At 30.0% G+C, this 13517-nt stretch overlaps 1 protein-coding gene and 1 long non-coding RNA gene across 2 annotated transcripts; both read left to right on the plus strand.

Moving 5' to 3' along the window:
- Window positions 1-5350: 5350 nt before the first annotated feature.
- Window positions 5351-11396, plus strand: LOC139860319 (uncharacterized). The gene is made up of 14 exons (XM_071849086.1): window positions 5351-5551; window positions 6726-6929; window positions 7010-7191; window positions 7278-7404; window positions 7485-7670; window positions 7814-7858; window positions 7947-9239; window positions 9351-9483; window positions 9535-9622; window positions 9703-9754; window positions 9842-9928; window positions 10022-10071; window positions 10170-10217; window positions 10949-11396. The coding sequence occupies exons 1-14, from the start codon at window positions 5444-5446 to the stop codon at window positions 11223-11225; spliced, it is 2880 nt and encodes a 959-aa protein (XP_071705187.1). The 5' UTR covers window positions 5351-5443; the 3' UTR covers window positions 11226-11396.
- An 870-nt stretch (window positions 11397-12266) lies between these two features.
- Window positions 12267-13276, plus strand: LOC139858437 (uncharacterized). Its single transcript, XR_011762948.1, has 2 exons — window positions 12267-12734; window positions 13013-13276. It is a non-coding gene; the product is annotated as an uncharacterized lncRNA (long non-coding RNA).
- The last annotated feature ends 241 nt before the right edge of the window (window positions 13277-13517 follow it).

The following is a 13517-nucleotide window of genomic DNA, read 5'->3' on the forward strand; positions in this document are numbered from 1 at the left end:
GAAGTACTGTGCAACCGTTGAAAACTGGTCGTCCAGCCCGGTTGGGGTTGTCAGGCCCGATAGATCTATCAACAGGATTCACGTTTACATTCCTCATGTAAATATTAGCTACCAAGTATAAAGAAATATGCCATGGTACAACTCAACATAGAATTTATTTTTGATCACTTGTGTCCATAACGTAAATCATAAAATGCATGTATTCTTATCCCAAAATATTTAGAGTTTAAAAGGGACTATATACTCACCATACTGTATTTTGTAGTAAAAATACATTTAACACCATTGAACACGTATAAGATTGGCCTCGGATTCACGAACCTATATCATTTGTATATCTATTAACACATAATCGTATTCGAACAAATTTATTTATTATGTTATGTATTAAGATTAATATTCTTATATATATTTTATTATATTGTATTAGTTAAAACATAATTTTATATAGTATTAGTATACTTATGTAATAAATATTTTTAATGTATAAAATATTTACTTGTTAAAATGATAGTTGTGAAAATGTTGATTTACTAATAATAATAATAACTTTATTAATAATGATAGTACTAATAATAAAAATGAAAATAATTTTTTTTAATAATGATGATACTTATAATAATAATGATAATAATGGTACAATAATTAATAAAATGATAATTTTTAATAAAAATAGTAGTTTTAATAAAATGTTAAGTTTAGTAATAATGATAATGAAAATAGTAATGTTGTTATTAATACTTAATAATAATAATAATAATAATAATAATAATAATAATAATAATAATAATAATAATAATAATAATAATAATAATAATAATAATAATAATAATAATAATAAATAGGAATAGATAGGAACTACCTCTCAAAGAGTTTTTAAAAAAAAGTTGCCCATGCCCGGGCTCGAACCCGGGACCTCTCGGTTAAACCTAAAATTCGCCCAAACCACTCAGCTATCTCATTTTATCTGTTTTATATCGGATAACAGAATTAATATGACCCATATTTGCTGTTTCCTTATATCTCCTTCATCCTTAAATCGATCGACTGCAATTCTCCCCAAAATTTAACAGCGACCTATTAACTTAATTTATGATTTGAAATTTGAAAAGGAATCGTATCCCAGTTATACATTAATCAATTTGGCAACTAGAGAAACCTATTAACAGCGGCAACAGTAGTCACGAACTCATCAAAAAACTCAAAACCCAATTTCAAATTGTAGGACGTTTTAGATAAAATTTACAACACGAATTAGATTTAAAATCATTTCTAAAAGCTACTGAAATCGTCAATTTAATCCAAAATAAAGAAACGACTTCGAATTTTATCAAGACAAATCATTTGACTTTTTAAGATAAAAGCTTTGACTTCGAAATTAAGCATCATCAAAAGGATTTGAGCTTTGAAATTTCACAGAGAGGTTAAGTGAAATATTTGTAACATTATCACTTTAACAAATTCTGAAAATTCATTCGCATTCGATCCTTTGATGATGACTGACACGAACAGCAAACCAGGTCAGTTTCTTGACCTCTCAGATCAACTAAATCAGATGATAGAAAATGATAAAAATTAGTATAGGTAATGGAAAAAGGAAAGAATCTGTTACATGTCAATTATGAGTCGATCGTGTGGTAAATATAGAGAGAGATCGATCATGATTCACGAGACAAACAGAAAAAGAAAATGACATCTTTCTGATATGCTAAATACCTGGCAAATCTGTTTTTCGCTTGTAATATTATAAATAATAATTATATTAATAATTAATTAATAATAATAATAATATTAATAATAATAATAATAATAATAATAATAATAATAATATTACTAATAATAATATCAAAGTAATAAAAAGTAATAAAGAAAATACTGATATGATAAGAATAATAAATAAGAATGGAAATTTTAATGAAAAGCTAGGTTTAATAATAATTAATAATAATGATGATAATAACTATAAAAATGATAATAATAATAATATTAATAATATTAATATCATAATAATACTAAGAAGGATAATGATACTAAAAATTTTAAATATCATGCTAATTTTAGTAATCAAGTTAATAATAATATATTTAATAATCCTAATTAAATTTATACTTTTACTAATACAATGATATTAGTAAATATAATAATAACATTAATATTATCATTTATCTTTAGTCATCATGAAAATAATAATACTCATATTAATAACTATATTTTTAACTTGTAATTACTTTTATAATTTATTAATTGTATCATATTTACTTATTACATAATGTATTGAATCTTTAATATTTTAACAGATAATATCAATATATTTAATATTACTTATGTATAGAATTCATGTATATACACACACACACACACACATATATATATATATATATATATATATATATATACACCTAAATGTTCATGAATCGTTGAGCATAGTCAAAGGGTAACTAATTATCCGAATATAGATTTCAAACTTTCTAGACTCAACATTACAGATTTTGCTTATCGTGTCGGAAACATATAAAGATTAAGGTTTAAATTTGGTCGGAAATTTCAGTGTCGTTACACATTTTAACTGAGTCGTTAAGTCATCGTTAGTCGTTACATGTAAATGTTGATTTGAAACCTTTAAGTTAACGATCTTGTTAAATGTTGTTAACCCAATGTTTATTATATCTAATGAGATGTTAAATTATTATATTATCATGATATTATGATATATTAATATATCTTAATATGATATATATACATTTAAATGTCGTTACAACGATAATCGTTACATATATGTCTCGTTTCGAAATCCTTAAGTTAGTAGTCTTGTTTTTACATATGTAGTTCATTGTTAATATACATAATGACATGTTTACTTATCATTTATCATGATTAAACATAGTGTAATAATATCTTAATATGATTCATATATAATTAGTAAGACGTTGTTATAACGATAATCGTTATATATATCGTTTCGAGTTTCTTAATTCAATAAACTCAATTTTATGTATATAACTCATTGTTAAAATACCTAATGAGATACTTACTTATCATAATATCATGTTAATTATATATATAATCATATATATGTCATCATATAGTTTTTACAAGTTTTAACGTTCGTGAATCACCGGTCAACTTGGGTGGTCAATTGTCTATATAAAACCTATTTCAATTAATCAAGTCTTAACAAATTTGATTGCTTAACATGTTGGAAACACTTAATCATGTAAATATCAATTTCATTTAATATATATAAACATGGAAAAGTTCGGGTCACTACATCCGTATATATTATATTAAGATCCATGAATTAATATTTACTTAACTTACTTCATAAATAATTATATATTGCATACAAAATTTTATTCTTTGAATTTTTTACATTTTTTTTTGCTGTAAACACTATATTTGGTAATTGAATTTATGCATGCATGATAGCTTAGTTTGATTGAAAGTAATCTTATTTAGAAAGTGTGTGATATTTATTACTTAGAGATAATTTATGCATGTCTTAATTTTCCTTTTATCATTAATGTTTAAGCATTTAAGTATCAAATACATAAGCTTTGAATTAATAAATTAATAAATTAATAAATAAAATAAGTAAGATTATATTGCAATAATATGCAATAATCGGTTTTCAAAATATTACGGAGTATCTTTTGTAATTAATGTTTAAACATTTATGTAGGCAATACATTTTTTATAATAAAATAAGAAATAAGATAGGGGTAACATTTATTAAAAAATAATTAAATGCAAAATATATATTTATATTTTTCATTATATAATCAATTCAATGTGTATACACCGTAGTTAAATTCAGGTCGAAGAATTAATGCGAAAAAGAATTTCGCTCGATAACTTAATTGTTGTTTAATAGTAGAGATGATCGGTGCATTAAACAACTATACACGTTAATTGAAAAAGAAAAAAAAGAAACCAAAAAGGACAGATCGATACGTATAAAAAAACAAAACTAAACGTCGCTTTTTACCTAAGGTATGAAACACCTATACTCTCCACTCGTATTAGTATAGTATACATTATAATTAAAAATTGAAATAAGCATTTCGAAAGTAGCTACTACATCCTTCATAATTCAATAGTCTATAGACAAAAACACACAATTTAAGAAAAATAATTATTAAACTGTTTTTTTAACTATAGAGTTCTACATCATACTTTATACTCATTTTTTTGTTTTGATTTAAATTAAGGGTGTAAAAGAATGTTATCTCATAATCCTTATGTATTTGTGTAATCGAATTCTTAATTTGACTAGCCCAACAAGAAAAACTGAACTCCTAAGTCAGTGTCAGGACGTAAATTAAAATAAATTATTTATTCAACAAATATAAATAAAGAGAGCATGTTATTATTACTAAAAAGTCAAACAAAGTCAATGTGATTATATATCTTTAAATATTTTAACCTCCACTGTATGGCTAGCAATGTCGTTTTAAGCACCAATGCATTTAACATTTCATTAGAGGAAAAAAGTTTCATTTCTATTAGTATATGTATATAATATAATGTCGTTTAAGCACTAGTGCATTCAACATTTCATTAGACGAAATAAAGTTTCACTTTTATTAGTATATGTATATACTATATAATTCTATTTTATATTTACATACTATTTTTATAAAATCATGTAGAAACATTAATATTTAATGTTTGTTTTGAGTTTGCAGACAAATCTCGTTATCACAATCACACCATTTCTCCACTAGCGAATAAAATTTTTAAGTGACGAATGTTTGAATATACAAAAACTTAAAAAAGCACACTTGAGTTATATATAATTTTAATGTTTTTAACACTATATACATGAGATTAAAATTATAGTTATAACACATAAGATTTATATAACCTGCTTTATAATAAAGTATAGATATAGATATAGATATAGATGTATGTATTTATAGATAGATAGATATATGTATAGATATACACGAAGTATATTTATTTATTTATTTATATTTATATATTATATTATATATTAATATTAATTAATTATTTAATTAATTAATTATATTAAATTGCATTAAAGGACTTCTTTTGTCTTTCACTATAAATAACCTTTGTGATTTGTGAAGAGAGCATAGTGCGCCCACTTGTTTTTAGAGTTCCTAAATTCCCCCCTTTTTAAAATGTTTAGAAAAGAAATATAACAAGCCCTAATTTCACTCTTTTTGCAGTCTCTGTATCTGCAATTCAACTTCGTTCTAACTTCTGTTTTATTTTCTTTCACTAAAAACCAACCGTTGTAATCGTTTCAACTAAAATCATGCTGAATTTCTAGGGTTTTCACAAGTTGTTGTATAATTCTTTCACAAATTGATGCTTTTTGGTTAGTTTTGTTAGGGTTTTAAGTTGTACGAGTAGGTTTAGGGCAAAATTGACTGATTTTTGTGACAAAATCACAAAATTGAGTGAGGTGATTTTGAAAATGGTGACGGCAGATGTTGACCTTGAGCTTAGGCAACAGCTCAAGGAAGCAGGAAATCAGCTTTCAAACCCCCCGGAACCTGTTGATGAACTGTTACACCTACTTGATGTAAGTCTTCATTTTTAAAGTTCTGTTTTTAATTTTAATTTAATTTAATTCACTTTAGGGATATGGATTTATGAATATGTTTCTATAAAACTAGATTTTGTTGAAATTGAAAAATTGTATGATTATAAGTGATAAATTACTTGCCTTTCTGATTTGAAGTTGATATGAATGTTTTAGGTGTGGAGTTATACATTAGGTTTGGAAATTTAGATGAATTATACTTGTTAAAATATACCGAAATAAACAAGGATGTTTTTGAGTTATAATAAAAAAATTCAAACAGTAAGCTTTTAAGTTTGTGAATCTGCGATTATTGTCTATGTAGAAGTCTGAGTGTGGAACCATGATTTAAGTTATGCATGACTGTAGGTGATAATTATGTGCCTTAATGATCTGAAGTTGATATAAATAGATTATTAGATGACGTAAACCGGTTAAAATGGACTGTATGTGCCTTAATTATCTGAAGTTGATATAAATATATTATTGGATGACGTAAACCGGTTAAAATGGAGTGTGATTCGACTGTAATTGAATGTATGTGTAAGTGTAGAATTGGGCATGAATGTATCAAGAATTTAAGGTAAGTGAGCTGTACCTAAAAAAGGATGAAAGCTATTATTGATGTAGTTGTTTAACCTAATGACGCGAGTATGCAATATTTGATAATATCTAGAGGTATACAAAGATTTTAATTCAAAGTATGCATTACTACACAAATGGACATGAATGTGTTAGTGTTAGTTAAGCTCAATGTAGAAATAGATAAGTACAATGATTTCCGCAGTTATGTAACCTGCTGACGCATTTTGATTAGAATGTCGATATGCAATATTTGGTTGGATTTAGATGTACGTAAAGACTAATGCGTGTTTAATAGGGTTACTAGATTCGTATCTATATCTGCGATCTGCTAATTATATTATCTATAGGTATTTTGGGTAAGTTTGCAGATTATGAAACAGGGGATAAAGTGAATCTGTTATGGAGATGTAATATAAGATTGTAGATTAACTACTCACAGATAATATTAGGTACATTGGAATAGATATAAAAAAAAAAAAAAAGATTGTAGATTAACTACTCACAGATAATATTAGGTACATTGGAATAGATATGAGTTTTATATGTATACCTTAATAGATACATGTTTTGTTTCATCTGTGTATTTCAGCAAACGGAGAAGCTTCTTGGGATGGTTGACCAATCACCTAATAAACAAATGCAAGAAGCACTAAACGGACCAATAAAGGCATTAGTTGATGATCGTTTACTTAAACATTCAAATATGGATGTAAAAGTTTCAGTGGCTAATTGCATTTGCGAGATAACAAGAGTTACAGCTCCCGAAGCCCCGTATTCGGATGACGAAATGAAGGTATAATTAATCAAACAAAATAGTCTGTTTTAATGTTTTTGATCAATAGATTAATGTTATTTATGCTTTTATATATATAGGGTTATTTCCAATTGGTTGTTTCTTCGTTTGAGGATTTATGGGACGAGTCGAGCAGATCGTATAACAAAAGGCTCTCGATTCTTGATATCGTTTATAAAGTTAGGTCATCTCTTATAATGCTTGATCTTGAATGCGATGCGTTAATTGTGGACATGTTTAAACACTTCCTGAAGTCAGTAAGGTACAATATAATACATAGTTTGTTTGTTTATTCGATTTCTACTTTTGTACATGTTACTATAATATTTGTTTCGTTTTTAATTTCAGGGACCATCATATCGATAAAGGATTTTCATTAATGAAGAATATAATGTGTCTCGTTATCGAAGAGAGTGAGGAAATCTCAGATGATTTGCTCAATACACTACTTGCGAGCGTTAAAATTGACAGTGAGGTATAGGGTTTAATTTCACCTTGATTTTCCTTTTTTTTTCTTTTTCTTTTTTTTTTTTACCGTTTACTATTTCTATACAGGGAGTTTTACCGGTGGCTCGTAAACTGGGAGAAGAAGTAATAGAAACGTCCGCAGTTATACTCCGACCGTACCTTAAACAAGCTGTAAAGCGTTTAAACGATTACAGTCATGTGTTGACGTCTGTATGTGAAGGAACAAGTAATCCAAGCAAACATAATGATGAGAATGCTTCATTGCTTAATAAGGTATGATTTTAAAGTTACCTAATTTTTACTTGTTGTTTGCTTTTTTTTGTTGTTGTAATTATATACCTATATATGTTCAAATGTTGAATGTTTTAGAAACCGAGTAATATATGTTTTTGACACGTATGTTTGATATAACGCAGACTGACGAAACCAAGCTTGCACCAGCTTCTGACAATTCAGTTCAGGTATAATAATTTGACCTTTTTTTTCTATTATTAATTAAATTGTTTAAATCTTACTTATAAGTTGAGTTGATACAAATTTCTCATTTAGGTTATTAGCAATGGAAATGTGGGAACCAGTAATGATGAAGTTTCAGATAAGGAGTCAAAGAAACCCGAGGAAGCCATTGACCTTGACCATTCTAATGACAAGAAGACTAGCCCGGTTATTGAAAAGTCAACATTAACGGAGTCAAAACTTGTACCGACGTCCAACCAGACAGAAAACGAATCAGTTGAACCATCTGATTCTGCTGATCGAAATGATGTAGAAATTGAGGCCGTGGATCATCCGTTAAAAAATGCAAGTCCGTTGAAGGAACCCGAAACCATTAATGCGGGGCCCGTATCCCACGGCATGGATACTATTAAGAAAGGCGTTAGGTCAAAGAAGAAGAGCTCGGATCAAACTGCTGCTGAACCTTTAACGAATGTTGTTTTGACAAAAGCACCTGAAGTGTTGAGTGACGTAGAAATGAAGTCTCCGAAACGTGTGAGAAAGAAGACGTTGAAGGCCGAGGATAATAATAAACCTTCGGTTAAAATTGGTTCTGATGCAAAACTTGCTGAAAAAGTAACTGAAGAAACGAGTGATGCAGAAATGGTTTCTCCGAAACGTGCGCGAAAGAAGACTCCAAAGGTTGCGGAAACGAAGAAAAAACCGAGCGAGAAAGTCAACCAGGTTGACTCGGAGTCAACGCAGGGTAAAAAGTCGGGTAAGAAAGTGGCTACTAGTGGTTCAGATGATGAACTTTTGAAGAAGCCAAGTAAGAAAGTGGATACGGTTGACTTAAAGTCAAAGGCGGTAGAAAGTTTGACTAAGGAAGCAGGTGGGACGGATTTAGTTTCAGATATGGAGGTTGTGAAAAGTCCAAGTAAGAAAGTGGATGGAGTTGACTCAGGGTCAAAGGTGGTCAAAAGTCAGGGTAAGGGCGTGGGTGGTAAAAGATCAGGGTCAAAGAAGGGTAAGGCGAACGATAAGAAAACGGAGGGTGGAGATTCAAAGTCAAAGAAGTCAAAACAAGGTGATAAGAAAGTGGATACTGAAAATAAAGAGGAAGAAACTGAAAATAAGGTGATCGTTAAGCCAATTGAAGATACTGAAAATAAAGATGAAGAAACTGATTCTGAAGCTACAATAGTTAAAGTGCCTGAAAATGTAGACGAGCAAACTGATTCTGACGACAAGTTAATTAAGTTGTCTGCTAAAAAAGTTAACGAAAACAGTTCCGAGGTTAAATCTTCGTTAAAGAAGAAACCCGTTGTTAAATCTACGTCAAAGAAGAAAGTCGGTAAAACTGTTGAAGAGAAAATGGAAACAAAACCCGTGTCTGATGACGATGATGTAAGATATTTATTGAAGAAGATTCTTTTCCTTTTTTTGTTAGTTTGTTTCCAGTAAAGTGAGTTTTATTTTTAAATGCTTTTTTTTTTGTTTTTTGTTTTTTGTTTTTAGGGTATGGATGTTCCGATAAAGTCGGCGCTAAAAACAGTTAACAAAGGAGGCAAGTTGAAGGAAACACAAGCAAGTTCTTCAAAACGGAAGAGATCTGTTGCTAAAAAATCTAAAGTAAATATTCCTAACTCCCGTTAGTTATTTTTATTGTTTTTTCATTAATTAAAATCTAACGGTTTGAAAGTTACGTCCTCACAGGTTGCAGAGTGTGTAAAATATGATGGTAGCCTAATTGGTAAAAAGGTGAAAGTTTGGTGGCCTGATGATGAGATGTAAGTCACATCCATATTTTCAGTTCATTAATAATATCGTTTTCATGCAATATTGCTCACGTGTACATCTTTATGTTTAGGTATTATGAAGGTGTTGTTGCATCTTTTGATGCTACCGAAAAGAAGCATAAGGTCAGTCATTTCAATACTTGCTACATATTTAACTTTAAGTTCTCGGTGTTGGTCTGTTTTATGTATTGATGTGAATACGATACACAGGTATCGTATCTTGATGGAGAAGAGGAAATTTTGAATCTCAAAGATGAAAAATGGGAAATTATTGAAGAGTATTCTGTACAGAATGAGGTTAACTTCATGCTAACTAACACCTGATACTCTTATTATTATTATTATTTATTATTTATTTATTATATCGTGCTGATGCAGTTTAATTGACAGGAGAATGCTGTAGAAGGTGAAGCCCAAAATACCGATGTTGTTCTTGAATCGTATGTGTTACTTCTTTACAGTTTCTTATTTATTTATTTATTTATTTATTCATGATATGATTATTTTGTAACTTGTAATTACCTATGTGTTGCTTCAGACCTGTAAAGAAGAAAGCAAAGAAAACTTCTGGACCATCTGCAAAACGGTGCATTACCTTTTCTTGATCTTGAATCTGAATTTATATATTAATAATTGTTGTAAAAGTCGGCCAAGTCGTATAACGTCTCGGTTAGGGGACGAGCCCGTCCCGATTCGCTCAAAAACAACTTAAAAGTCAGGTCAAAGTCGGGTTGAGTCGGCCGAGTCGGGTCTAAGTCGGACAAAGTCAAAGTTGGGTAAAAAAATTTATATTTTTTAAAAATCAATTTTGTGCCATATATCTCTGTATGAAATATTTACATTTTATGTTTGATATACTTATGTGTAATATATATGTTCAATTTATTTATTTATTACTAGAAAGTCAACGTTGGTCAACGCCCAACTCGTTCCTTCAAGCAGGGGCAAAAGTAGTGTAGGCGGGGGGGCATATGCTTCCGGTCAATTTCAAATTTGTAGTGCAATGGATTTTTTCATTTTGCCCCAGTGGATGTTTTTCTTGCCCAAAAGTTTTAATATGTTGCCCAAAAACCTCCATATTTTGCCCAGAAGTCTCCATATTTTTTTTCCCAAAAAAAGTTGCTACGCTTTTAAAAAATTTCGTCCCTTGAAAAAATTCTGGTTCCCTGCCACTGCCTTTAAGGTCCTGACTGACTCGTCTCCGACTCGCGACTTTTATAACCTTGATGTTAAATATTGATTACATTATCTATAACCTTGATATTAAATATTGATTACATTATCCAAGACTTTAACATTTTTGCGCTATGTTTATAGATTGGGAGGTGGCAAAAAAGGTGAAGGCAAAGTTGGTAACAAATCCAACTCGAACGAGACTGAAAAGACAAAGAAAGACGAACAAAAATCTCCAACTGTCCTGAAAACTTCACCTCTTGTGTATAAATCAAAGGGTCGTAAGAATAAGAGTAAAGAAGTTGATACTGAACCGAAAGATGATGCTAAAGATGGTGCTAAGGAACCAGTCAGTGTGGTGGAGAAGTCAACGGGTCCCAAGACCGGGTCGAAGAGTGGACAGAAGAGAAAGAAGACTTAATGTGTGATCGGGATCTTGTACCGTATGATTGTGACATAATAGTTTTAAATATCAGTAGCGGTTTTAGGGTGTAACTAGAGTCATCATGTTTAAGTAACTAATTTATGATACAATGGTTTTTCTTTTTATGTTTACTTTTATGAATTTGGTGGTGGTGGTGGTGGTGGTGGTGGTCATCATGTTGCTAATTGTGGTGTTTAAAACACTCAACAGTTTACAACTTAAATTTGCAGGAAGGGAATCAATATTGAACTTCATGTGTCATCTCAGGTGATTTAATTAGTCCAGGTGAATATGCTTCTATTTTGGTTTTGACTACATATTTTTGTTTACTGTACCATAGGGTCAAAATGCTAAATCTTATTATTCTTTGCCAAATAAGTAATTTGAATTTTTAACTTTTTGTGATGAGTTTGACCTTTTTACAAAACTGCTTATTTCTCCGATTCTGTGTTTTTGCAAAATGATTACGGAGCATTTTTCTTCTTCAGTTTTTTTTCTTCTTCCAGCATTGCATTTTTATTTTCAATTTCATGCCGCCCGAGAGCTAAATAAAATTGATTGTAACGATCTAAAACGTACCGAGTATTTTACACCTGAAAGTATCATGTACATGCAATAAAACTCTTCAAAAGTCAACCTTTTACGCCACTAATTTTAGATCCGCATTGCACATTTGATGCTCCTCTCTAACGTTGGCCTTGCCATTTGCCAACGTGAATTTTACTCGAACATATATATTGTGCCAATTCCCGAACTTGAGTCGACAATTTTTTGATTAAATAGGTGACCTCAACACTGCTAGACCAATAACCTTTTGGTAAATCTTTCTGAGGTATTTACCCGAACCCATCTTTTATCTACATAAATCACAAGCATAAATCCACCACGTGTCAGTTGTATATTCATCCTCACAAAATACTATTTTATCAAAATTTTGAATTAAAGAAAATAACTAATTATCTAAAGTTGACGCGTGTCCTCAATCATACGCTGTATTAGGGTTAACAGTTTCATTCTCCTCAATTTTTAATGGAGCAGTTATCATCCAATTTAGACATCCGATTCAAAATCAAAACCTTCAATTGAGTCCGTTCAAAATTAGGGTTCACAAATTGATGAAACTTTGGAAGAGATTAATCCGCTCTACGTTCTAGAGCTTTTTGGCTTTACCTCTTTTGATGCACGTGCTCTGTGAAAATTGTTCCAACTCTTTGAATTGATGCACGGGCTCTGTGAAAATTGCTCTTTTGAAAATTGATCCAACTCTTTGAATTGATGCACGGGCTCTGTGAAAATTGTTGAAGAGTCCGTTCAGAAAAGTGCGTGAATCAGTGTACCTCTGCAATCCGGTATGCGATATATCGTCTTCCACATAAGAAAAATTACGGTTCCGTTTTTTTCCACTTTTTTCCACGGTAAGTACACTGATTTTTTTTTTGTTATTAATGATGGCAACGATCTGCGATGGTGGTTGGCAGCAGATTGGATGTGGTTTTGATTTTCCAGGTAAATAAACTCTTATTCCGTTTGAAGAAGGTATTTTGTTTTAACTCTCTGGTATAATATTTGAATAGGCTTATGTTAATCAGAAAGATTTAATGTTTTTGTGTATTATTTTGATAAATCAACGTTGTTATAATCGTTGATTTTTTTTAATAATATGAAACCCTAATTGTCAATTGCAAAATTGTTGATATGATTCAACTTTGAACGTCTTAATTTTTAATATCCTTCATGTTCTATCTGTTAATGACTCATACACACTGTTCGTTTTGTTTAAGTAGGATCTGACTGCTGTTAATCTGATCTATACATTTAAAAAGTGGTTTACAAAAGATGTGATGCTGCACAACAAATGGGCCTTTATGGCTGGTGGATGGACGAAGACGTTATAGATAATAAGTTTGGAAGGTGAACGATTTGCTAACCAGAAACCCCTAATTTTATTTTATAAAAAGTGTTACCTTTAGATTATAACTTACCTTCCTGGCTGCACAGTTATGTGTTTTGATACAGTAATCACAAATAGCATTTATCTGGATTGAATATTCACTGATAATCGAGGAAGTTAAAACTTCCTTAACAACGCATCATAGAAGTAGTAGTAATTATATTAATCTACTTAATACGTCTTATTATATATACACGAATCATTTTCTTCAAAGACCAGTTGAATGATTATTTGAATAGCATTGAGCCTGGTGTATATTTCATAGTCATAGTACAATTTGGTAAAACTAAAGACTACTGTGGTAACTGTTCTCAATATATAATATAGTACCAATGTGT

Source organism: Rutidosis leptorrhynchoides, chromosome 7 (genome assembly GCF_046630445.1).
Source record: "Rutidosis leptorrhynchoides isolate AG116_Rl617_1_P2 chromosome 7, CSIRO_AGI_Rlap_v1, whole genome shotgun sequence".
Classification (NCBI taxonomy): Eukaryota; Viridiplantae; Streptophyta; class Magnoliopsida; order Asterales; family Asteraceae; genus Rutidosis; species Rutidosis leptorrhynchoides.

Coding starts and splice junctions, on each gene's coding strand:
- LOC139860319 (XM_071849086.1), top strand. CDS start 5,444: ATGGTGACGGCAGATGTTGACCTTGAGCTTAGGCAACAGCTCAAGGAA. Junction 7,405..7,484: donor GCGTTAAAATTGACAGTGAG/GTATAGGGTTTA, acceptor ATTTCTATACAG/GGAGTTTTACCGGTGGCTCG. Junction 9,240..9,350: donor CCGTGTCTGATGACGATGAT/GTAAGATATTTA, acceptor TTTTGTTTTTAG/GGTATGGATGTTCCGATAAA.